Source organism: Theobroma umbraticum, unplaced genomic scaffold (assembly GCF_002168275.2).
Source record: "Theobroma umbraticum cultivar Fairchild unplaced genomic scaffold, ASM216827v3 scaffold_30.0, whole genome shotgun sequence".
NCBI lineage: Eukaryota > Viridiplantae > Streptophyta > Magnoliopsida > Malvales > Malvaceae > Theobroma > Theobroma umbraticum.
The window spans coordinates 8,558,491-8,582,734 of record NW_018397254.1 but is presented as its reverse complement, the minus strand read 5'-3'; the positions used below and the strand labels follow the sequence as shown (position 1 = coordinate 8,582,734).

Below are 24,244 nucleotides of genomic sequence, written 5' to 3'. Positions count from 1 at the left end.
AGGCAAGTTTCTTTAATTCATATTTAAAAGAATGGTTAAAGAGAAATTGTTACAGTAAATTTAAAATTATTGATAATATGATGTAGAGTGTTTAATTTTTTATACAGACTTTGTGAGAACTTTAAAAAAGTAAGAATAAGTGGGTTTTCACCCACTTAATTTATATCCTAATAACTTATTGAACAAGTTTTAGTATTTAGCTAAAGAAATTGGACAGGCCATGGAACTAAAGCATATTACTAATAGCATGGCTAAATAGATCTAGTGGAAGTGGCTGGAACCAAATTGTTTTATTCTTTATATTGATAGTGTCTACAAATTGAGCACGGGGGTTTGGTTCGAGATTTTAATAAAAAATGGATTAGTGGTTTTGTCTTAAATATTGGTGCTATAAATAGCTTGGCCTCGGAGCTTTGGGGCATCTGAAACGGTTTATTACTAATTAAGAACTTGCAATTGAATCAATTGATTGTTGAGCTAGATGTACCAGTGGTAGTTGGTTTCTTAAAAGAGGGTGCTGTGATATCTCATCCATATGCTACTCTAGTTGAATATTGTGTTACTTTGATCCAAGAAGGTTGGGTAAAATATATTTGTCATATTTTAACGTGTGTGCAGACTTCCTTACTAATTGGACTTAACACTGTACTTCCTTGAATAATCTTCCCATAGATTTGTGCCAATTTCTTATTAAAGGTGTGTTAGGCTCTTTTAATTTGAGATGTGAAAGTGGGGCTTTCCTGATCTTACGTACCCAAAAAAAAAAAAAAAATTAAAGTTGAGTTTTATTTGACAAAAAAATTAATAAAAGACAAATAGTGGGACGGAGAGAGTGTTATTTTATTGCGTTGACGGACGTTTAACGACGGCTCTGCTTTTATCGGTTGCTCGGAGGGACGAAGCGATCTAGAAGGAAAGAAAATTAAAAAAAAAGAAAAGAAAAGAAAAGAAAAGAAAAAGGAGAAAGAAGAGACAGAATTGAATAAAACTTGGCGAGCAAGCGAAACTTTTTGACATCTGTGTTTTTTCTCTTCTAAAATCACTGAGATTTTATCACTCTCTAAAAGCTCGATGAGTTCTATGGAAATCGATTTCAAGGAATATCAACTGCGGTGCCAACTACGAGGCCACAAAGACGACGTAAGATCTCCATCGTCTTCTTTTTCTCTCACTGCTTCTTCATTTATTCACAAATTTATTCGCCATTTGCGTTTAGTCTCGATCAGTTAGGTTTGAAATGTTACCTAAACTTTTAGGTTCGTGGAATATGCGTTTGCGGCAGTGAAGGTATAGCAACTTCTTCAAGAGACAGAACCGTCAGGTTCTGGTCTCTTGACTCCCCAGATAAGCGTAAGTATGTCTCGTCTAAGATTCTGTTGGGGCATTCGAGTTTCGTGGGACCGCTGGCGTGGATTTCGCCTGATGAGGAGTTTCCGGAAGGTGGAATTGTGTCCGGTGGTTTGGATACCATGGTTTTTGTTTGGGACTTGATGACTGGAGAGAAAGTGCAGTCATTGAAGGGCCACCAATTGCAAGTTACCGGTGTCTTATTGGATGACGGGGACATTGTTTCCTCTTCCGTTGATTGGTGTGTTACAATTTTAGATACAAAATATTTGACATTCTTATATTGAAATAGCCGCTTTTCGCCTGTTTATTTGTATTTTGAGTAGCTAAGTGAGTATCTGTTTATGTGGCGCATCTCCGTTGAAGTACCTTAAGACGATGGAGGAATGGCCAACCTGTTGAATCGTGGGAGGCACACAAGTCAGCGATCCAAGCTGTAATAAAGCTTCCTTCAGGAGAGCTAGTTTCAGGTATATTCTATTCTGTTGTTATTTGAGTTATTTAACGTATGGTGTTACAAAACTTGACAAAATTTCATTTTGATGATAGAAATCCATTTATTTCGTTGGTGTAAGTGTATTTGTCTTGTCTGTTTTTTCAATCTCAGCTCAATGGCATGCAGTCTTTGTTCTGGCAGTTGACATAATTATTTGGTCATATCAGTTTTATCTGCATTGTGAGTGAACAGAAAAAGTTGGAAGAAAATGTGTATGATTTTTTTTTTTTAAATTTACAATCCAGGTTCAACTGACACAACCTTGAAACTTTGGAGAGGAAAGACAAGTGTACACACTTTCGTTGGGCATACTGGTAAGTCCCCCTGCTCCCCCATTTTTATCATGCTTTATTCTTAATAAATAGGTATTTGCTCCACATTTGTCTTTCATGTTTATGTTTCTGAAAATTGTATTGCTCTCTTAAGAAAATGAGTATATGTTTCTTTCTAATTCTGTCATCTGGAGTAGGTTAGTAGGCTTATGCATAAATTCTAGCTGTTTTTGATGGATTGTCGTTATCCGGAAGGAACATGTCTTGTTGTAAAATGACAGATATTAGTTTCCACAAGCACTCATGCTTTTGATGGTTGTACAGATACTGTCCGGGGCTTGGCAGTTATGCCTGGGTTGGGAGTCCTTTCTGCTTCACATGATGGGTTAGTGGCCTTTTCCCCTTCTTTCATTATTGTGTTACATTAAATTAGACTACATGTATGCATATGCTGGCATGGTCTTTTATGCCAACTTAAGTAGAGGTGTTGCCACTTTATTTTGTTCTTTTTTTCCTACCGGGCTTTTGTTTTAGTTTTATTTTTGTTTCTATTCTCCTTCTTTTATTTCTCTTATTTATCATGTTTCTTTCGCTTGAATGCATGATTGCAGTCATCCTTAATATTTGTGTTGTTTTCGTTGCATTAGTTCCATTAGGTTATGGGCACAAAGTGGTGAAGTTTTAATGGAGATGGTCGGTCATACTTCCATTGTCTATTCAGTTGATTCTCATATTTCTGGACTTATTGTCAGTGGTAGTGAAGATCGTTTTGCAAAGATATGGAAAGGTGATTATTTCTACCATTTGGATATCTGTTTAAAGTGATCACATACGTTCAATTAGTAGCTAAGGGCTGCAACTGTATCTCACTGGCTTCTTGAGATTGAAGCTAAGTTTTGAGTTGACCTTGAAGCAACTATTGGTTGCTCATTCTTAGATAACACAGCAGAGTTTTTGGAGAATCTTTTTGGCTTTCTTGGTTTGGACTGACTTTTTGACATAATTAAAAAGATGATCTTGTTTTTATCTTCAATTATTATTTTTCTTGTTTTCAATTGATAAATTTATCCTTTTCCTTCACTATTCTTTGTCTATTTGTAACCTCTTGGCTAAAAACTTGTTTCACCATCAAAACTGGCTTGGATATGATTTTACAAGTATAGCTGAAAGCATAACCAGAATATTTTGTCTTTTCTTCTCAGCAGTAAATTTTGTGCGTGTATTATTTTCCTGGAATACTCTATAAGTATCATTACTGGCTATAAGCTATTATCTTTGTCGTACTTAGAGCTAAACATTGGTCCTGCATGACTTCAAATGTTATTTCACAAGGAAAATTATGTCTTAGTGCAGATGGAGTCTGTGTGCAAAGCTTAGAGCACCCTGGTTGTGTTTGGGATGCTAAATTTTTGGTAAATGGAGATATTGTGACTGCATGTTCAGATGGAGTTATACGCATTTGGACAGTAGATCAGGGTAACGTTGCAGATACAGTGGAACTTGAGGCATATGCTTCAGAACTTTCTCAATACAAATTGAGTAGGTATGATCATATAAAACTTGCCAATGATTTTTGCATACCTTAATGTTGTATTATGATCTTCTGCATTGGTCACCCTTTCTTAATGAAAGAATGGGGAGATTGATTGCTAACTGTTTAAGCCTTTTTCAATTCTTATTTTTCGCTTTTATTTCAGTAGAATATATTTTAGTCCAGTAGTTCATTGTCCAATTTTATGATTTATTATAGAATTTGATTGCCAATTGGATCACTCAAGAGCTGCTAACATTTTTTGCTTTTCAGCTTTGCCCAATATCCATCTCATATCTTGGTGTTTGACTGTTTGTAATAGGAAGACTGTTGGTGGTTTGAAATTGGAAGATTTGCCTGGGCTTGAGGCTTTACAGATTCCAGGTGGGCTTTTAACGGACAGTACCTTTTAGTTTTCTTATGTGGTAACTTTGATCATGCTTATTTTGTTTAGGCTAGAGATGAGAAAGTACTTAATTTTCCTGTCAGTAGGAATTTTTACTGGTCATATCTTTTATAGTAACAGTTGGATATATTTTAATAGTTGATGTATCTGATCAGGAACCAGCGATGGCCAGACAAAAATTGTTAGAGAAGGGGACAATGGTGTAGCTTATACATGGAACATGAGAGAACAGATATGGGATAAAGTAACTTGATTCCAAATCTTTTCAATTATTTGCTTTCATCCTGTCTTCTGGAGTACACTGTTCATTTTGATGTTTTAGATTCTACAAAGAACATGAAAGCCTTTTATACTTTTGTTCTTCTGTATTCAGCTTTTTGGTTCATATGTTATAATTTTCAGACTATTTGTGTTTGAAATAAAAGTAATTTCTTTGATTTTATAGAAGTTCAAAGACAAATTTTGGTCCCTAAATGATTGAGGAGGTGAAGTTTCTAGTGGACTATTAATTGGTGAAATGTAGTATGCCCTGTTGATAACTTTGGCTTGCCATTTGCTGCCTTTGCTTAAAAAATTCTTATATTTGGTTGTTGCCTTCTGATTCAGATTGGTGAAGTTGTTGATGGTCCAGATGACAGCATGAAGCGTTCTGTTCTTGATGGAGTCCAATATGATTATGGTGAGCGAGTAACTTCTTGCTTTAAGGTTAATGACTTAATGTAAATATATTCTTAGATTTATATTTTGTGACTCAGTATTTGATGTTGATATTGGCGATGGGGAGCCTATTCGTAAGTTGCCCTATAATCGATCAGGTATCTCTCTATTCTTAGCCTTGTGTTTTCTGCTGTTTTCAAATTCATGCATTTTCCCTTGGATCTTGTGGGTCTGGTTCTTGTTTCATGTAAGGACAATCTGATCTTCTTTCCCAGCTTGTCATTGAACATATTTAAGTGTGTACTTTGTAAAGAAATAAGAAAAGATTTTTGACTACTTCATCATCTTTTATCATCTAATGAATGATATGAAATGTATCTTGGAAAATTTAGATTGTAGCTTGAATGACTTGCAAATTGCATACAAGAAATGTATCAGGCATGCCATGTTAACCATGTATAACTGTGTTTGTAAAGCGGAATTTTCTTTTTCTGCACTACCTTGGAATTTCTTATTATCTAATGCTTGTTAGGGAAAATATCTTAAAGATCTTAGATCGTACATTGAATGACTTGCAAATTACATGCAGCAAAGGAATTGGGCATGCAATATTAACTTAAAAGTGATAACACAACTTATGATCCTTCCAGATAACCCTTATGACACTGCTGATAAGTGGCTTCTCAAGGAGAACCTTCCTCTTTCCTATCGTCAACAAATTGTGGAGTTTATACTGCAAAATACTGGTCAAAAGGATTTCACTATTGATCCAACATTCTGTGATCCATATACCGGCTGTAAGTATTATAATTTTTTCAGCACTGACCTCACCATTGGAAGCCTTTGATGAGGTTCTAGTTCTTAGTCTCATTGGCTACTTCTTTGCAATGCTTTAATGACTTGTGTCTTTCATTGCAGCAAGTGCTTATGTACCTGGACAGCCATCATATGCTTCTGGTTTGTACTTGTTTAAAGAAAATTATATATAAATTCCTTTTTTATTTCTAGCAGATCTACTCTTAACTTTGTCAACATCAGGACTTCTTCTGAGCTCTGATATATTTATATTATTTTTGTACACAGGTATATCAGCTAAACCTACCTTCAAGCATATACCAAAGGTTCGTTCTTACTGTATCATTTTAGCATTTTAGGATGGACTTTTTGGCATTATGTGGGCATAGCAGCTTTTTTTTTTTTATATATATATATTTTGTTGTTAGAAGATTACTAATAGGGTCTATATGGAAATGTATGCAAATAACACTCATAAGTTACCAGGTAGACATATCTTAAAATCTAACTCTTGGCTCCCCTTCCAGACAAATGTGCTTCAAGATGGAATTGATTGCATAAAAGTACCAAAAAGGCTTGTAGTCAAAGAATTGATTTTAGTTAATGACTATAAATATCAATGGTCTGCTCACTAATGCACAAACTTTTATTTTTAATGCATCTCTTAGCTGTTATTAGTCCTTTAGTTGTCATTTTTCGAGAAGTAATTTTGTTTTGCTTTATTCTTTGCCATTTTGATTCCAGAGAGGAATGCTGGTTTTTGATGCGGCTCAATTTGATGGGATCCTCAAAAAGATTTCAGAGTTCAATAACGCTCTACTAGCTGACTTGGTAGATTATGCAAGCTCTCATTCTTATTTATTTGCGTTCATGGTTATTATTTGTCTATGATAGTTTTATGTTGCACCAGTATTCTTCATGATATTTCTTTACTTGCTTTTGAGTCATCTTATACATCATTTTGTTGTGCTGACAGCTTATACCTATATGAAAGTCTAATTATTAAAGATATAATGTTTTCTACTTTGATTGCTTTGGGTGTCTTATGTAAGGTTCCCTTAGTAGACTTCATCTCTGGTTATAGATTTATCCTTAGGTTCCATAGACACAAGTGTTCATTTGCTACTTAATCTTGACATTTGTATTCATTTGTATATAGGTCTGGGGCCACCTGCCTGGTTTTCTTATGTTGCTTTACTATTGGTTTTCTGTTCCATTGTAGTAGTTCTCTTACATCTAGTTTCCTGTATAATGGATCAATTTACGTTCTTGTGAAGGAAAAAAAGGACTTGTCTCTAACAGAGCTGGAGATATCTAGACTGAGTGCTATTATTAAAATTCTGAAGGACACATCACACTACCATTCTAGCAGTTTTGCAGATGTTGACATTGTCTTGTTGCTGAAGTTGCTCAAATCATGGCCACTTGCAATGATATTTCCAGGTTTGTGTGGAGAAACTTTTAAGCTCATAGTTTGTGGTCTGTCTTTGAGTTTGTTTCTTTGGTATAGTGCTGTTATTTAAATTCTGCTTTGAGGGAGAGTTATTGGGAATTGCACTTTATTTTATTTAAATTGAAAGCATGATTTCCTTGTGAAAATTGTATCCTTTTTTGTACTTCATGATCTTTCACAGTTCTACACTTGTTTATGTCAACTATAGATTGACTCCCTTCTTTATATGTTTCAAGTGCATTATTCACCTTTCCAATGGCGTGCTTCTTCTTGTGCAGTTATTGACATTGTGAGGATGATTGTCCTGCACCCTGGTGGGGCAAGTATACTTCTCAGGCATGTTGAAGTCAATGGTACCTAGCTTAAAGAATTTCTCTGCTATTTGTTCAGCCTTTATCTCTGAAAATTAATTGTTGCAACTGGCAATGACTAAAATTTTAAATTTTGAATTTTAGTTATGCCATATATGTTGATATAGCCAAAATTTTTTGACAAAACTCCTATGAACCGAGTAGCTCCTATTTTATTGATAAAGATTCTAATGGACAGGTTGATAAACCTGATGGCCTGAGAATTGAGGCTCAAGTTGCTCTGGCATAAACTTGTCCTCAAAAATCCATACATGAAGTAGTAGATAAATTGTTATATGCAAACATTCCTCTTTGTTATATTTTATGTTTAGTTTTAACTTCGAATTTTATGTTCTGAACTAGATGTGCTAATGGAAATGATTAAGAAAGTCACTACAGATCCTGCACTTCCTGCGAACCTTTTAACCAGCATCCGTGCTATAACTAATCTTTTCAAGGATTCATGCTACTATGGCTGGCTACAAAAGAATCGCAGTGAGGTAAGTGCACCTCCTCAGTTAGTATATTCTGATTTTAATTAGGAATTGCCAGTGACAAATAACACTGTAATGTTATATTGATAAATCATCAAGGTTTTGAACCCTGGTCTTTTGAATGGCTAAACTTGGATAATGAATTTCCTTGGTCCTGGATACTCTTTTGACTGCCTTGAAGTGGGCTTGTTTGTCATGGATGTGAAAATAATGTGCATGTTTGCATAGCTTCCTCTCTGTTTCTTTGCTTGTGCAGTTGTGGTCTGGTATATAAGTTTGGCTATTATATTTCCTTTTCTTTAAGCAGATAGAATTCTATTTTTGGCATGGCTTTGATGGATGTTAATTCTATGCTCTTGATACTAACCAAAAGTTTGGTAAGACATCATTTGGCTGTTAACTGGATTGTCAACTCTACTCTGATTTGTTTATTTACTCTCTTGTCTGACAACCTATTACTGCTGTTCATTGTTTCTTTCATGGGCTTGCTTACTGGATGTTGCCAAATTCTGCTCTTAACAAGTATACTCTTAAAAGGGATAGGACTTATGTCAAGGCAATGAATCATTAATTTACTGACTCTAGGAGCACCTGCAAATTATATTTTTCTCGTCTTTCTCTCCACACCTTCTATTTGCTTCTTCCTGCTGTAGTCTTCTTGATAACTTTTCTGGGAAAGCATTTCTGATTGAAAAGAATATAGTGCTTATGGTATTGTCTGCATATAGTTCATGAGCGGCATTTCTTGCATTTGAATAATGCTTTGTTATTGTTTTGTCTTCTGGGATTTTGATGTTTCTGGTCTGTTTAGGATTACAATTTATACCGTTCTGCCCTTCTTCACCAAACAACTGGAAAAAAAAAAAGAATTATACTTTCTGATGATTTATTTTCTACTATTCTTGCAGATTCTTGATGCATTTTCGTTTTGTCTTGCATCTCCAAACAAGAATTTGCAGTTGGCTTATTCTACCCTGATACTGAAGTAAGCATTCCGTTAATGTAAATATGCACACATGGCTTTTATTTAAGTGAAACCATTTGTGACAGTTAATGGTTATGCTTTTGACCCACTGTTGTTTTATTGTTGACGTAGTTCCTTTTGTCTCCTTTAGCAATTGCTCTTATAGCTCCACTGTTACAGTTACATACAAGTTTTTAGTTTTGATTATGGGCAGGGAATCACCTTCTCTGATGTAAGTGATCATGTGTGTGCTTCACAGTTATGCAGTGCTGCTAACTGAAAAGAAGGATGAAGAAGGCCAATCTCATGTTCTTTCAGCAGCTTTAGAGGTTTGTCTTATTTAACCATTCCCTAACTGTGGAATTGAAAACTTTTTCATCTGCCCTAATTTGAATCTCTTCCCTAAGAGTTTGAGAGTTTGATGTTTGTGCACAGTGTAGAATTTTCCTATTTGGAAATGGACTTGCAATGATTTTTTGTTCAGTAGTGATCTTCGGTGATTGAAATCCTTATCTTTATTAATTCATCATTTTTTCCTTTTAAACAGATTGCTGAGCAGGAAAATCTAGAAGTTGATTCAAGATTCCGAGCATTAGTTGCCATTGGATCACTGGTATTATCTTTTTACTCATTTTCTTACCTTCAGCCTGGCAGTTATGGTTGACTCTGTTGTCATTTGGATTTATTGGGGACATGTACTACAGCACAACAAATTCAGAAAAAAATATTTTTCTAAATAGTATACTTTGTTATATCCCTTCCACTTTATCAGGCTAGACTTGTATTGCTCAGTGTTCTAAATGATGTCTGAGCTTCATTCGTGTCCATATCGCTTCCTGCTTTAAGTTTTTTTTTTGGGCATGTTCTGCTTTCAAAATGCCGTAATATGTGCATGTTCTGTTGAGTCTGCTTTAAGGAAAGAGAAAAAATTAGGTTTTGTTCAGTTGATGTTTTTGTTATTTGTTATTTTGCTTTTTTCTTTTTGTAAAAAATGAGTAGAATGGAAAAAAAATGTATGAAAAAAGAAGGCAAATAGCAAAAACATCAACCAAATGGAGTCTTACTACCTGCATCATAGTTGATGGAGCAATTGGTGTTTGTATTTTGGCATGCTAGTAAACATCTATAAGCAGCTTTCTTTGAAGAAATATATGACAAGTTTTTCAAAATTAGTTTTAAATGGTTCTAGATGGGCTTTTTGGATTGTAATCAATTAAATAAAATTGAATTCTCTTGATTTTTCAGATTTACTTATGGAACGTTACTTGATTAAGCATTAGATATTTCCCCCAGATTTTGTTGTTTTTTCTTTTCTTTTTTAATTAAATCTCCTATGCAGATGCTTGAGGGTCTTGTGAAGAAAATAGCAATGGACTTAGAAGTTGAGAACATCGCCAAAGCTGCCAAGGCATCTAAGGAAGCCAAGATTGCAGAAATTGGAGCTGACATTGAACTATTAACAAAACAGCGGTGAAGCTGGTGGTTCCTGGTAAATGATTTTTTTCTCTTGCGAAAGCCGTGTAAAGATTCAACATTGAGGCATGCACATTTTACATTAATGCTTGTCTGTGTGTATTATCTGAGGCATTTGGTTGAAAGCTTCCACCATAATGACTGGTTAATGCTCAAACCATCACCTATGCTTTCTTTTGCTTGCAGAGTGGGGGTTTCAGGGCTTAATTCTAGTTCATTTACAATGAAAGGTCTTGTTCTTGATTATATGTATTTCCTACTTCACATTTTTGCAGGATCAGCTAATGGTTTAAGAGTGTGGGTGCGGTTCAAATAGGAGAATACGGAGGAAATGTGGGTCATATTTACTGAACATGTACAAGGGACCAATAAATTGTGGGCAATGGGGTTTTTATCAGATGCCGAAACAAGGCATTTGGGCTTTCATCAGACAACCTAATGTTTGCTTCATTTTTTCCTTGGTAAACGGCTTGGATGGATCTTTAGGCTCATTATTCACCAAGAAACAAAACGTGCATGTGGTTCTCATTTTCGAATCACATCCCCCACACCCCACGCCCGCGCGAACCCAAAAAAATATATGAAAAACTGTAATTTCTCTTTCATTATTTATGGGAATTAATTGTACTAAATTCACTACCTTACAGGCAAAGCAAACACAAACGGATGTTGTCTTTCATTTTATTTGTGATGCTCAGCTTGTAATTAGCTTCCACTCGCCAAAAACTGGTAACATGAATACTCCGTATGCATACATACCCACGTGTCTAATTGAAAACTCTGCTTATCAGCTCCCTAGTTCAGATTTTTTCTGGCAAATGCAAAATGCATATCTTTGCTTGTTATGCATTCAAGTTAACTGTAGCCAAAATTGTGAAACCCAGAAAGATGGTAATGGGAAGGAAGATAGATGTGAAGACCAAATTTCATCTTCATTGACCGCCATGAGCCAATCGAGCCCCCTTCATTTTTCCTATACATAAAGTTACAAACCCCTTGTTTGTGTTTTTATTTTTTGGGTAAAATGCCCAAACACCGAAAAGGAAGAAAAGAAAGGGTATAAGAATATATGATTAAAATTATTACTCCAAATTTCACTTCCATTTTGAGTAAAACCTTTCATCACCCCATAACAGCATCCTATTTAACTTGATCCTAACATTCCTCTGCTTCAAATGCCAATGCCTGGGTGCTATCCTCTTATGCAAACTGAACCCAAAATACTGTGGAAACTCCTTCAACTCCTCCAAACTCCTCTCCATTTCTCCCACCAAGAACTCATACTTAGGCCTCAAGTTATCATCGATATTGTACCCAAATATTGACGGCATTCTAGCACAGAAACTCGCTGCCTCTTCGTATCTTAACCCTATGCTCCTCAAGAACCTGATCTTGACCTTTAGCCTCTCCACCCTGGTATTCAACAGAAAAGCCTTCTGCTTGCTTGGCTCGTTCAGTTTCTCCACCCCTAGTGCCCTGAGATACTCAAGGGTAGGCCTCAAACAATATTCAACGTTCGAAAACAAGAGGTCGGGACAGTTAACGACCAAGCCGCGAGATTCTTCGACAGAAGCATCCAAGTCAGTGATCAAGAAATCAAAAACAGGTTCGATTTCAGAGGTATCAAAGTTGGTGGAGAAGACCTGGGGACAAAGGAAGGCGAGGCGGGAGAAGTCTTGGTCATGGATACCCTTGGACTTGAGGAAGTTGATGGTGGCAAGGACTTGGTCGACGGTTTGAGGGGATGGGAGGTTGCGGGCCTTGGCGTTTGGGTCGATAATGCCTATAGCTTTCAGGTAGCGAATGTTTTCACGGTGAGAAGTGCGGAATTTGAGGTAAAGGGGAGTCGGGGTTTTGGGTGTTGGGAGTTGGAGAGATGGAAGCAGCATTGTGCTCTGTTTTCCTTACTTTGCGAGGATAGCGGGAAAAAAAGGTGAAAACCAACAGCAAATTTGTGTGGTCGTTACTTGTGGGCTTTGGAGAGATAAGGATCTTTTCTTACTTCCTCTTGATCTGTCGAGTTTTGGCCTGTGATGAAGAAACTTCAGATATTTCTCAAATGCCAGAATTATATGTGAATTGTTGAATTAACAGCTTTAATTGATACGTTTCAGATATCTATTATTAGGACATCTCAAAAGCATATTTAACACTTTGATAAATTTAATATCTACAGTTTTCCTTATCTGATAAAAAGCATGCAAAAGAAAAGGCGAAAAGTCTTGTTCCACGTTCCTCCCTGGCCCACGCTAAAATGAAAAGATACTCTTAACTCCCAAAAGGATGGAAATGCTCATCTTAGGATAAACCAACAGCAACGGTCATTATTACACGACCAAAAAGAAAACCCCTTTAACTAACACTTCCTGTCCAACACCATTGAAACTCTTAGTTCCAGAATTTCATCAATGGAAACTCTATTAAACCCGTCAAAAACAGCAAAACTCTTTGTACCCAATATCCCCCTCTTTAAATCCTCCTTTCTTCATTCCGCTTTCAATCCCCAAACCCGTATTCTCTTTAACAGAAAAACTCTCTCTTTCACCATTACTGGCAAAGCCAAAACCTCTCAAGGTCGTAAAACCGATGGCAAGAATATATCCAAGAAGATTTTGTTATCAGATTCTGCGCCAGAACTGAGTAATGAAGAAGTTGAGCCTAAGCCAAAGAATGGAGGTGGAGCTTGGGGGCTGGTTAGGAAGCTGCCCAAAAGGGTTTTGGCTGTTTTGTCGAACTTGCCTTTGGCTATTGGAGAAATGTTCACTGTTGCTGGCCTTATGGCTCTTGGTAAGTTGGGTCTTTCATTCTCATGTAAAAGTTATGTTTTTAATTTCTTTGTTTTGCAAAAATATGAACTTGATGCTTAGGATATACGTTTCAGATAGCTGATTTTCTAGTCCTGTTAATTTCATCAGTGAGTAGTAGTAGTAGTAGTAGTAGTAGTAGTAGTAGTCGGCTAGCAAGTCTGTTTAAAGTTGACTAAATGGACGATTGTAATTGTAGCCTGATTCATTGTCATTGGTGGAATTGGCCTTCCGTATGCAATCCTTCTGTAGGTACTGCAATTGATCAAGGTGAAGCCCCAGAATTCTATTTCCAAAAATACCCTGAAGAAAATCCAGTTTTGGGATTCTTCACTTGGAGATGGGTTCTCACCCTGGGATTAGACCACATGTTCTCATCTCCCATTTTCCTTGGAACGTTAGTTCTTCTGGCTACTTCACTTATGGCCTGCACTTACACAACACAAATCCCCCTTGTTAAAGTTGCAAGAAGGTTTGATTTTTCAGCAACTTCTAGTCATCTTCTTTTTGGAATATGTTGGAGAGGCTTGCTACTTATGGAAAATCCACATATGCAGATGGAGGTTTTTGCAGTCAGCTGATGCTATCAGAAAGCAGGAATTCTCTGACACTCTTCCAAGAGCGTCAGTAAAAGACTTGGGTGTTGTTCTCATGGCAGCTGGATATGAGGTTATATGCTTCTCTTCTTGCAATGTTTGTTATTGTTTTTATTTCTCAGCCTATTGGTTGATGAGTACTTTAATAATTACTAGGGTCACATATAATGGTCATTTTAAATTCTTGTAAGCATCAGAGTAAATTCATCCCCGTTGCTGTGTAACTTCTAAAGAATAATCTTTTTTCCATGTGGATCCATGTGTCATACAATTGCAGAATACCTTTACTATATCCTAAATTAGTAGGCATCATGTTTCATCTCATTTTAGCTCCTTAATGTTGCCTCTATATACATTTCTTCACAATGCATGGTTTGGTTAATACAGGTTTTCTTGAAAGGACCATCACTGTATGCTTTTAAGGGGCTGGCTGGTCGATTTGCCCCAATTGGAGTACATTTAGCAATGCTGCTGATAATGGCAGGTGGAACTCTTAGTGCAACTGGGAGCTTCAGAGGGTCCGTCACAGTTCCACAGGGGCTCAATTTTGTTGTAGGAGATGTGTTGGGCCCAACAGGGTTTCTTTCCACTCCAACTGAAGCTTTCAATACTGAAGTTCATGTGAACCGATTCTACATGGACTACTATGACAGTGGAGAGGTAAGTGTTGATTTTCTTGCTGTTTGAAGACATATAAAAGGAGGGGAACTTTATGGTAGAACTTTAATACTTCTGTAATGAAGACTTATTTATCAAAATTTTCCTGATGCTGAGGCTCTTCTTTTTGGAACCATTTTCCTCAACTAATGGCTACCTGGACATATTTCTTTGCTTTTCTTGCTTAACAATGCTTAATTCTATTATTTTTTACTTTATTCAATGATTTCTTTTTTAATTTATTTGCCCCTTGTTTCAGGTTTCACAATTTCACACTGACTTATCATTATTTGATCTCAATGGGAAGGAAGTAATGAGGAAAACACTTAGTGTAAATGACCCCTTAAGATATGGTGGGTTCACCATATACCAGACAGATTGGAGCTTTTCAGCACTGCAGATACTTAAGGATGACGAGGGACCTTTCAATTTGGCAATGGCACCGCTAAAGCTAAATGGAGACAAGAAGCTTTTTGGGACCTTTCTACCAGTAGGGGACACAAATTCTCCTAACATCAAGGGAATGTACGTATATGTTTACAGCCTTGTTTCCGTGAATGTTTTTTATATGGATTTTTCTCCTCTACTTCCATGTTCTATTTTTACTGACTTAAAGAAATCACAATCAAAGTAAAAGGTATTGAAGTTGGGAGAAAAGAAAAGATTGTTGAAGTTTTTAATATGCCATCAGGCTTGTTACAAGCTTGACATTTGGATATGCTGATTGTTATGTGATTTGTCTTTTATCTAGAATGTAGATCTTTAGATTATCACCTTAGGTGAAACAGGTCTTTTAGTATGAGGGATCAGATGACATGAGTATTTTTGGGTGAATTACTAATGATCAATGCCTACCTTTTCTTTTCTTTTCTGCTCATTTTCCACTGATCTTAACTTGTTCCCTTGATCAAACTTCAGATCAATGCTTGCTCGTGATCTGCAGTCCATTGCCCTATATGATCAACAAGGGAAATTTGCTGGAGTCCGACGACCTAACTCTAAGCTTCCTATTGAGATTGATGGAACAAAAATTGTTGTTGTTGATGCAATTGGCAGTAGTGGTCTTGACTTGAAGGTGACAACTTAATAGATTTCATACACTACACATTATGGAATTTATGTTATATGAAAATTTCATCTTAATTAACAAAACCTTACTTTTATTCAGACTGATCCAGGGGTCCCAATTGTCTATGCTGGGTTTGGTGCTCTAATGCTCACAACTTGCATCAGTTTCTTATCTCATGCGCAGGTGAAAATTCTATGTTCATTATGGATTTATGTTTTAAGTGTTTAAAACAGAATTGACTTTTGCTCAGGAATTCCTTTTTCTTTCTATTGTTTTTTTGGTTGGGGGGGATGTGGGGGAGGGAGGAGAAGGGATTACTTTACTTGACCATTGAGAAGAAATATTACAGTAATAATGAATAAAAAAGTTATGGCAATGATTGAACACTGTTTCTACCATTCTAACCTTTACACTTGCTTTTATTGGTGTCATTATTAACATTAATCAAACTGTGATTGGAATCCATCATGTGTTTATGAATTTACTATTTTTTGTTCTTTGGGCATGTAAGATATGGGCCTTGCAAGATGGAACAACAGTAATTGTGGGGGGAAAGACTAATCGGGCCAAGGCTGAATTTCCAGATGAGATGAATCGCCTGCTTGATCGGGTTCCTGAAATAGTTCAGTCATCTATTTCCAAGCAACCCGATAGCATTGGTGGCTAGTTTTTGAGTCATCTGATAGGCAAAAAGCATGAGAACCCAGGCTGCTACAATTTTGAAGTTTCAGGTAAAATCAAGACATTGTTCCATTTCACCTTCATTCCAACTTAAAAAGTGACAGTACTTTAAGTGAGACATTGCGTACCGTAGTCATGGACGACGCCAAAGTCACACCTTGGGAGCAGAGGAGCCAAATTTGAATTCCTGAATGTATAGTTATTTATTGTGGTTCACAAGGCAAAGAATCCAAGCCTAATTCCATATCCACCAATTATTATTCGAACCACTCAGGACTTAGAGCTTCAAACTACCAAGAATATATATATATATATGTATATGTTAATAGCAATACCATTCTTTTTGGTTCCTTTAACATTTTCTATCATTACGATCTCTTTACCAAGATTTCCTCTTACCATAACAAAGATCATATGATTCTGGGTTTGGCATGCATTTATGTATACATACGTCTCTAAGCATAAAAAAGCAGAGAGGGAAGCAAAAAGGGGAAAAAAGTTGAGAAGAAGAGACAATCTTGAATGACAAAATAGTATTACTACTTTTCCTTTTTCTCTACATTTTTTCAGTAAAATGGGTAAGTTCATGTTGACATGCGTGGGAGTCTTCTACAAATATGATTTTGATCTCTCGCCAACCAGTTGGTGCAACCAGTTAATCTGGTAGGACTTGTGGAGGAGCTGCAAAGTTGCAACTTCTGATTCTTTTAACACAGGCAGACTGACTTAAATGTCAAATAGTTGGTTTCAAGATTTCCTCCTAATCAATGGTACTTTTCTTTTATTTGTTTCTTCTGATCACAGGAAGAACGGATCCCAGCATGATAGCTAACGTGAAAAACATGCTTCCATGGTTATTGTGAAAACAACGCTCCATCAAAAGAAGGTCTAGGCTTCTCACAAGTTAAGAAATGCAAAATTCTAGGAACTGTGACTTTCAACTGTCATATTTCTATAAATGTCATTGATGTTGTTGTTAGATATCCCAAGATAAAGTGTCTCTTTCTTTAAATGCCAGTAGCACTGGTATGGCTTTACAATGCCCACGACGAAGGGATCAGTTAACGGGGAAAGCAACGAGCCAACGACCCTGATCCTGTCCCCCTGGAAATTGACCACGTAAAGACGAGTGATTACGCTTTCTACCATTTTTCAAGTTCGGAAATCCCGCAAGGCTGTAACCATTTGTAAAATCCAAGTGTTTTGTGTAGATGTTTGGTTTGGAATCGTACTCATAAAATTTGGCATAAATATTGTAAAAATAATGATTTTGGCAGGGCAGTTATGTTTGGTTTTCTTCATTCCATCTGATTTATTGAAAAAAATTCAAGAAATCTGGAATCTTTGATTCGCCAGTCATGACTAGATCAATATCTCGAACCTCGAATCCTACCATCTGGCGAGTATGTCTTCATCTGTCTAAGCAGAAGAGCCCTGACATTTATTTATTTCTTCAACTCCAGGGACCAATTTTTCCTATCATTTCAGAACAATTTGAAGTTTTAACCTTACAGTTTCCAAACCTCAAAATCATGTTATAATTATCATGAAATCACCAGTGACTTGCTCGGGTTTGCATCAAAAGAAGTAGCAAAATCAAATATCGAAAGATGATGTCTCCAGATGAAGAAATCACTGAAGTGCAAATCGCTTTTTGGCAACCTAAACCATTAATAAACCTTTCACATCATATCTGAAGCAACCCTGATTTTCATTTTTCAGAGCAGTTCTCACCTTTTGGTAGGTGAGCCAAGACAACCGGCTTGGTTTCTGTATATATATTTCTATGCATTCCAGATAATTTGAACTCAGAGAGGGAAAATGGCTTCATCAGAACCAGAGGAAAAGCCTACTGAGGTCAAGCCATTTCAAGTGGAGAGACAGAGAGGAGAGCAAGCCGCTAAGCAAAAGATAGTAAAAAGAAGCTGTAAGGAATCAAAGAAGATGTGGGCGATAGCAGGCCCTGCCATTTTGGTATCAGTCTCTCAGTTTTCGATTGGTTTTGTCACGGTTGCTTTTGCAGGCCACTTGGGAGAACTTGAACTTGCTGCTGTCACCGTAACAACAAATGTGATTGAAGGCTTTGTATTTGGTATCATGGTGAATATCAACCAAACGCAATCATAATTTGCCTAGAGCTCATATTCTTGTTCATTCAAACATAGGATTATTTTTTTGCCTATCTCAAGTTACGGTTGCAATGGCACCAAGTTTTATAATTCATTTGAACTGTAGTATCTAAGAAGCTTACATTTTTCATCTCTTTATTTATATCTCAATATTGCAATAACCAAATGGTCATATTGCAAGAGCTGTATAGAGGATTAAGTTAATTTTACCTGAATTTGAACTGACATTTCATTTCTATACATAAAATTCTTTCTGTATTTAGTTAGGAATGGGAAGTGCTCTGGAGACGCTATGCGGTCAAGCTGTTGGTGCTGGACAACATAATATGCTTGGAATCTACCTGCAAAGGTCATGGATCATTTCCGCAGTCACAGCTCTGTGTCTAATACCTTGTTATATTCTTGCATCACCAATGCTAAAGCTACTTCGTCAAGACAAGGATATCTCAGAGCTTGCAGGAAAGTACTGCAGAATGGTCATTCCTCAATTTTTTGCTTATGCAATGAACTTCCCTATCCAAAAGTTCCTCCAATCTCAGAGCAAAGTGTGGGTTATGACCATAATTTCAGTTGTGGGCTTGGGATGTCATGTCCTGCTGAATTGGGCTCTCGTGACGAAGCTACACCTTGGCCTACTAGGTGCTGCCATGGCTGGTAATATTTCATGGTGGCTTCAGGTAACCGCCATGGTAATTTATGTGGTGTCAGGGTTTTTCCCGGATTCATGGACTGGTCTTTCCCTGTTGGCTTTCAAGTCATTGGGTGGTTTCGTGAAACTCTCGCTTGCATCTGCTGTAATGTTGTGGTAAGTAGTTGGATTTTGGATATCCTGATAAGCCATCTCACAATTTCGACACATGCTAACAAGATTGACATTTGATGATCACAGCTTGGAGCTGTGGTACTATACGGCAATTATTCTTATGGTGGGATATTTAAAAAATCCTACCATTGCAGTAGATGCTATTTCAATCTGGTTAGTTTCTTATGCTCAATCTTTCATTCTTGAAGTTGTATCAGAGTTCTCACTGATGGAATTAGAGGTCACGAACCTGCTTTCACATCCTGTTCTCTATTCATTCTGTTCTCAATTTGACAGCATGAATATGCAACTTTGGACTTCAATGGTTACTCTGGGTTTTAATGCAGCAGTGAGGTCCGTCACTTTAGCCATTAACGAATTTGGGTTAACATAATTACCTTTCAAAAATTATGTTCTGCTAGAATTTTCCACTAGTTTTGGTGAAGTATGTGCTTATTTTCTTACAGCGTTCGGGTGTCCAATGAACTTGGAGCTGGACATCCCAAAGCCGCCAAATTCTCTATAGTGGTGGCTGTTTTAACATCTTTAGTGGTTGGAATTACTTTCACGGCTGCTATTCTGGCAACCAAGCATGATTTTCCAAAGCTGTTCACTGACAAACCAGTGGTTATAAAGAAGACATCAAAGCTGGGGTATTTTCTGGCAGCAACAATCTTCCTCAATAGCATTCTACCTGTTCTCCACGGTACATTGCAAATTGTTCTTACTCTCAATACTTGAATTTAGCCTAGTTCTAAGCTAATCTATTTAAATAATAAGATTAGAGAAAAAGAAAGAGGAATGCTTTGAGATAGTTTTGTTCACACGTTACATAAACTTGCTGCCCATGTTCAACGAGTTTTAGGATAAGAGAACCAGACAGTCACCGTCAAATGGGGTATGCAAAAGAAAACAATTCCTGCAGATGTGCTCACATACATTGTTCTGATGCATAAATGCCACTTGAAAAATTAAGAAACAAGAAAAACTGAGTTGCAGGATGTATAAGCTGTGATGGAAGAAGAACTCAAAAATTTTTTTTTCTGTTGGTCCTGCAGGGGTGGCAGTGGGAGCAGGCTGGCAGTTATATGTTGGCTTGATCAACATAGCTTGTTACTACATATTTGGGATTCCTGCAGGGGCCTTGCTAGGTTTCAAATTTAAGCTCGGGGTTCAAGGGATTTGGTCTGGAATGTTGGTGGGAACCGTCCTTCAGACCACCATCCTGCTGTTTGTAATGCTCCGAGCCAGCTGGCGTAAAGAGGTATGTTGAACTTTCAGCCTGGCAAATGTTGATATTCATGAAATGATGCTGGATCAACAATACGTTGATAAATGGTGCAGGCTGTGCAAGCTGAGGAACGTCTAAGAACATGGGGTGGATCAACTGATCAGACTCCAGAAGCTTCATTAGAATCCAGCGCTGGTTGAGTCATTATATGCATATACCATTGCTAATCGAGCTTTGATAGCGATCAAACGTGAAGGATGGAGGAATGAAATTGATACTCTAGTGCCGAATAAGGTTACAACGGACGTATTCATGTTTTGTTTACATTTTTACAGAAGTGTTTTCTCATGACTATTTTTTCATTTTAATTTTCATGAATTAAAGAATTTTCATTTTTTATACTGCCAACTGAGAAAAGCTTAGGCTTCGTTCTGAATATTCAACAATGCATTAATACCTCTTAAATACATGAGATTATAGGCCAATCATGGTTGTTAAACCTTGCTTTTACATTAATTATCAACCTGGAGGAGCCATGTCAAGCAAAAGATGTAGAGCCCAACTTTTCAAAGAGGACAGCTGATTTAATAACAGTTGAAATTAGAGGCAGTAGGCAGAGGAACAAGATAAAGAGTGCCTGGCCTACCATCCTTATCTCTTGTTCGCTACGCATGTGCTATAGAATTTCATCACGCAGTTGGACTCTTGACATAAATTTTACTTTTGGTCCGAACCTGCTTAAGTGTCACTATCAAAAAGGTTCCTAATGATATTGAACATCATCAGCTTTTTCAATGCTTAAGTTTCGAGGAGAGGAGTACCTTACAGAATTTTTGGTTCATTTCATGTTGCATCAACGGATTTACTTCAATATGCACAAGCGCAGTGTTACTTAGAAACATGAGAAACTGAACTTATGCACTACTCTAATCCAGGTCAGGATCTGCCACAGGAATATAGAAAACTCACATACATCCATTAATATCACGCATTTCATGATACATCGTTAGATGCACCATTACTATTCAAAGGAACATGTGATTACACTGTCAGATCCTATGAGTCTCCCGTTTTAATCATACATTGACAATATTGTACTACCAAATGAGCATCACCTGATGCACCTGTATGAACCTATATTTATGCTACTTGCAAGGCTTCTTCGCGTTTTATGTCAAACACCTTGATAAGGACATCTTCAACAACCTGGTTAGATCAAAATAGATGACAAAAAAAATTACAAAATATAGAAAACACTTATCAGTTCGTAAAACGAATATATGGCATCATCGAGCTTGCACTAGCTATAAACTAATAAATATGCAAGTGATTTAATATCGCAAATTTTCCAGAGTCTTTGCAGAATAAAACATTTCTAATGGAGAACATAAAAGGAAAAACAAATCAAAACACAAATTATAAGTAAACCAAACTTTAAAAATACAAAATTTCACATGAAAGAGAGTTACCTTATCTGGTGTGGAGGCACCAGATGTAACACCAATTGTGATGGGACCCTCTGGTAGCCAGTTTTCTGTCTCAACCAGCTCCCCGTGCTGGTAGAACACAGCATTTGCATTATTAGGAAAAAAAATTGCAATTGCAATGAAATACCCATTTTCTAGGCCAACAAAACTAGAAGTTCATCAAAAAGTGATTACTTTGCATTCTAACTTACTTTCAATTTGTGAGCTATTCTGTTTCCAGGACCTATTCTCTGTTCACTGTCAATCCAATATGAGGGGATCCCACGGTCCTCTGAAATTTCTTGAAGGTGTGACGTGTTGCTTGAGTTCCAACCACCAACTACTAACATAAGATCCACATTTTCATCGACCAACTTATACATTGCATCTTGTCGCTCCTGAAAAAGAAGATAAATCAGCTTTAATTCAATGACTAACATAAAAGTTGGTACGCAATCAGCTGAGGGGAAAGAGGCAAGAAGGAGCAGTAGATGCATAAAATCTTCTATAAGACAATATATTCACAAATTTATAATGAAAACCAAACTGGCACAAACAATCAACTTACTTGTGTTGCATCACAAATTGTATTAAAGCTTAGGAAGTGATCATTGACATTTTCCACTCCATATTTTTGCATCATTGTCTTTTCTACTAATTTTCCTGTTAAACCAAAATGTAACATATGCGTCATGGGTAGCAATTCCTTGCAAACAAGAAGGGATATATCATAAGTGCATAAGTGCCACTAACCAATTTCCTCTGTCTCTCCCTTCAGCATTGTAGTTTGATTTGCAATGCCAAGTTTCACTAAGTCGCGATCTGGATCGAATCCCTTTGAAGTTGCATAATTAAATTTCTGAAAAAGAGCCAATAATCATCTGAACATTTGCACAATGCCCTGGACAATTTAAATATGAAGAAAATAAGAAACAAAACTCTCACCTCCAAAAATGCCTCTTTGGTTGAGCTAGATCCATCAAGTTTACCTCCAAGAATGTAATCACAAACATACATTGCCTTCAGAAATCAGACAACACGAAAACAAACAATTTTTATTCAATGACATATAAAGGGCATCTAGCAGCCAAAAACTACTGCATAAGATATCACAAGAAAACAGAATACTAGCCACAGTAGGACATACCTCAGTCATATTCTTCACAATGATATATGTTCCGGCAAAAGAAGCAGTTGCTACTGTCTCCTCATGAGCATATTTACCATGAATTATCGAAGTGTAGTCTCCTTTCTTGTGCTTCTCTACAGTGTTCCATACCTTCAAAGAAATAATATTTTAGTATCAAAAGGACAAAAGAACTCGTTGTTCTGAATGTTGAAGGCTGCAAAGATAAAATTAAAGAATTACAAAGAAAGAGTTGTTATGACAGCATATCAGCGTTGGCAGAAAATACCTTACTAACCCAAGGACAAGTTGTATCAACAATTTGCACACTTTTTTCATTCAAAACCAACATCTCATCTACTGCAGCTCCAAAAGCAGGCAAAACCACAACATCACCCTTATTCACTGCATCAAACTGTTTCTTCCCTTCCTCAATAGGAATGTTTTCAACTTCCATCTCCTCCAACCGCTGCATTGAAAAAGAAAAAACACTATCTTTATGTAAAGAAACAACAAGTCCAGCAATTCGAGCTGCTAAGAACTAAAAATTTGATTTCCATGAATGAATTAATAATCATTAAACAAACTGGGTAAAAAATTTTACTAAAGAAAAGGGCAAGGATAGACCTTATTAACAGTTGGATTGTGGATAATTTCATTGGTAATCCAAATTTTCTCGGTTGGAAACTGTTTTCTCGCTTCATAAGCAATCTGGACAGCTCTCTCGACCCCCCAGCAAAAACCATATGCTTCTGCCAATTTCACAGTAACGTTTCCCCATGTATACTCGTTTCCATTTTCCTTCAATTTCTTAATAATATCACCTGAAAGGTTTTTTCAAAAACACATAAAATTCTTTCAAAAATTCAGCTTAATTTTTTTTTGTTACCTCAGACTAAAAATAGGAAAAAGAAAAAAACGGAACTTTGTTTGGAGACAAAACTTACTAGTGTACTCTCGATTCATGAGCTCGAGAGTCTCTTCTTTGTGGCCGAATCCTTTCCGATTATAATTCTTGCTCCTCGTCAAGTTATGTCGAAAAGCCTTGGCATCGAAGTTACCGGGATCCACAGATATGGAAGAAGAAGAAGTAGAATCGCCGGAGCATCTAACAGTGAGAGGCTTCCGGAGAGGGAGCGCTCCGGGTCTTCCGCCAAAATTATCGGAACCGGTGCGGATACAGAAACGACATAGTTGCAGAGAAGTCGCCATTAGAGAGAAAGATGGAGAAATCGGCGCAGGTTAGCAGAGAGAGTGGGGAGAATTTTGTGAGGTTGTGGTTGGAGTGCGCATTTTATCTTCGACAAGTGTCCTGCAGCTCCAATGTTTTTTCCGTGGTTTTTATTTTTATTTTTTTCACTTACCTAATTTTCAATTGTTAGTTACTTTTGTCGTTTTGTTCTGAAAGGATCGCTCGTTTCTGGTTCTCTCCTCGCAGTCGCCTC

General features: G+C 36.9%; 5 protein-coding genes across 7 annotated transcripts; 3 read left to right on the top strand and 2 right to left on the bottom strand.

Moving 5' to 3' along the window:
- Positions 1-750: 750 nt before the first annotated feature.
- On the top strand, positions 751-10,779 carry LOC110415343 (transducin family protein / WD-40 repeat family protein). The gene is made up of 23 exons (XM_021426969.2): positions 751-1,140; positions 1,257-1,588; positions 1,714-1,817; positions 2,089-2,157; positions 2,440-2,500; positions 2,763-2,902; positions 3,469-3,658; positions 3,969-4,030; positions 4,208-4,296; positions 4,659-4,731; positions 4,808-4,867; positions 5,360-5,506; positions 5,628-5,666; positions 5,793-5,830; positions 6,249-6,335; positions 6,782-6,947; positions 7,236-7,310; positions 7,671-7,807; positions 8,710-8,786; positions 9,025-9,094; positions 9,313-9,378; positions 10,105-10,254; positions 10,514-10,779. The coding sequence occupies exons 1-22, from the start codon at positions 1,072-1,074 to the stop codon at positions 10,237-10,239; spliced, it is 2,286 nt and encodes a 761-aa protein (XP_021282644.1). The 5' UTR covers positions 751-1,071; the 3' UTR covers positions 10,240-10,254; positions 10,514-10,779.
- A 251-nt stretch (positions 10,780-11,030) lies between these two features.
- Positions 11,031-12,259, bottom strand: LOC110415352 (Mitochondrial transcription termination factor family protein). Its single transcript, XM_021426980.2, has one exon. The coding sequence runs from the start codon at positions 12,125-12,127 to the stop codon at positions 11,333-11,335; it is 795 nt and encodes a 264-aa protein (XP_021282655.1). The 5' UTR covers positions 12,128-12,259; the 3' UTR covers positions 11,031-11,332.
- A 294-nt stretch (positions 12,260-12,553) lies between these two features.
- Positions 12,554-17,379, top strand: LOC110409960 (cytochrome c biogenesis protein family). Of its 3 annotated transcripts, none has more exons than XM_021419504.1 (9): positions 12,554-13,025; positions 13,295-13,514; positions 13,600-13,711; positions 14,026-14,298; positions 14,555-14,820; positions 15,214-15,370; positions 15,464-15,547; positions 15,876-16,095; positions 16,850-17,379. In XM_021419504.1, exons 1-8 carry the CDS (start codon positions 12,647-12,649, stop codon positions 16,029-16,031), a joined length of 1,647 nt encoding a protein of 548 aa, XP_021275179.1. In that variant the 5' UTR covers positions 12,554-12,646; the 3' UTR covers positions 16,032-16,095; positions 16,850-17,379. The 3 variants fall into 3 exon arrangements, with proteins under 3 accessions (XP_021275179.1, XP_021275171.1, XP_089638504.1); XM_021419496.1 differs by having other exon boundaries at positions 15,876-16,708; XM_089782378.1 differs by having other exon boundaries at positions 12,886-13,025; positions 13,242-13,514; positions 15,876-16,708.
- A 337-nt stretch (positions 17,380-17,716) lies between these two features.
- On the top strand, positions 17,717-21,019 carry LOC110409974 (protein DETOXIFICATION 33-like). Its single transcript, XM_021419517.2, has 7 exons — positions 17,717-18,145; positions 18,438-18,979; positions 19,064-19,150; positions 19,274-19,330; positions 19,444-19,682; positions 20,035-20,240; positions 20,321-21,019. The coding sequence occupies exons 1-7, from the start codon at positions 17,867-17,869 to the stop codon at positions 20,405-20,407; spliced, it is 1,497 nt and encodes a 498-aa protein (XP_021275192.1). The 5' UTR covers positions 17,717-17,866; the 3' UTR covers positions 20,408-21,019.
- A 145-nt stretch (positions 21,020-21,164) lies between these two features.
- On the bottom strand, positions 21,165-24,124 carry HDR (4-hydroxy-3-methylbut-2-enyl diphosphate reductase). The gene is made up of 10 exons (XM_021419530.2): positions 23,747-24,124; positions 23,427-23,623; positions 23,089-23,268; positions 22,821-22,952; positions 22,619-22,693; positions 22,427-22,532; positions 22,242-22,336; positions 21,886-22,071; positions 21,677-21,763; positions 21,165-21,413 (listed from the first exon to the last, which is right to left on the bottom strand). The coding sequence occupies exons 1-10, from the start codon at positions 24,009-24,011 to the stop codon at positions 21,348-21,350; spliced, it is 1,389 nt and encodes a 462-aa protein (XP_021275205.1). The 5' UTR covers positions 24,012-24,124; the 3' UTR covers positions 21,165-21,347.
- Between the last annotated feature and the right edge of the window lie 120 nt (positions 24,125-24,244).

What these genes read in the sequence shown, in the direction of transcription:
- LOC110415343 (XM_021426969.2), top strand. Translation starts at nt 1,072, where the DNA reads ATGAGTTCTATGGAAATCGATTTCAAGGAATATCAACTGCGGTGCCAA. An exon ending in TTCAGGAGAGCTAGTTTCAG is followed by an intron (nt 1,818 to 2,088) that starts GTATATTCTATT and finishes TTTACAATCCAG; the next exon opens with GTTCAACTGACACAACCTTG. An exon ending in TACAAAAGAATCGCAGTGAG is followed by an intron (nt 7,808 to 8,709) that starts GTAAGTGCACCT and finishes CTATTCTTGCAG; the next exon opens with ATTCTTGATGCATTTTCGTT.
- LOC110415352 (XM_021426980.2), bottom strand. Translation starts at nt 12,127, where the DNA reads ATGCTGCTTCCATCTCTCCAACTCCCAACACCCAAAACCCCGACTCCC.
- LOC110409960 (XM_021419504.1), top strand. Translation starts at nt 12,647, where the DNA reads ATGGAAACTCTATTAAACCCGTCAAAAACAGCAAAACTCTTTGTACCC. An exon ending in CTTGTTAAAGTTGCAAGAAG is followed by an intron (nt 13,515 to 13,599) that starts GTTTGATTTTTC and finishes CCACATATGCAG; the next exon opens with ATGGAGGTTTTTGCAGTCAG. An exon ending in GTTTCTTATCTCATGCGCAG is followed by an intron (nt 15,548 to 15,875) that starts GTGAAAATTCTA and finishes TGGGCATGTAAG; the next exon opens with ATATGGGCCTTGCAAGATGG.
- LOC110409974 (XM_021419517.2), top strand. Translation starts at nt 17,867, where the DNA reads ATGGCTTCATCAGAACCAGAGGAAAAGCCTACTGAGGTCAAGCCATTT. An exon ending in GCATCTGCTGTAATGTTGTG is followed by an intron (nt 18,980 to 19,063) that starts GTAAGTAGTTGG and finishes TGATGATCACAG; the next exon opens with CTTGGAGCTGTGGTACTATA. An exon ending in GTAGATGCTATTTCAATCTG is followed by an intron (nt 19,151 to 19,273) that starts GTTAGTTTCTTA and finishes TCAATTTGACAG; the next exon opens with CATGAATATGCAACTTTGGA.
- HDR (XM_021419530.2), bottom strand. Translation starts at nt 24,011, where the DNA reads ATGGCGACTTCTCTGCAACTATGTCGTTTCTGTATCCGCACCGGTTCC. An exon ending in CTTGTCCTTGGGTTAGTAAG is followed by an intron (nt 22,953 to 23,088) that starts GTATTTTCTGCC and finishes ATTTCTTTGAAG; the next exon opens with GTATGGAACACTGTAGAGAA. An exon ending in TTGTGAAGAATATGACTGAG is followed by an intron (nt 22,694 to 22,820) that starts GTATGTCCTACT and finishes TGATTTCTGAAG; the next exon opens with GCAATGTATGTTTGTGATTA.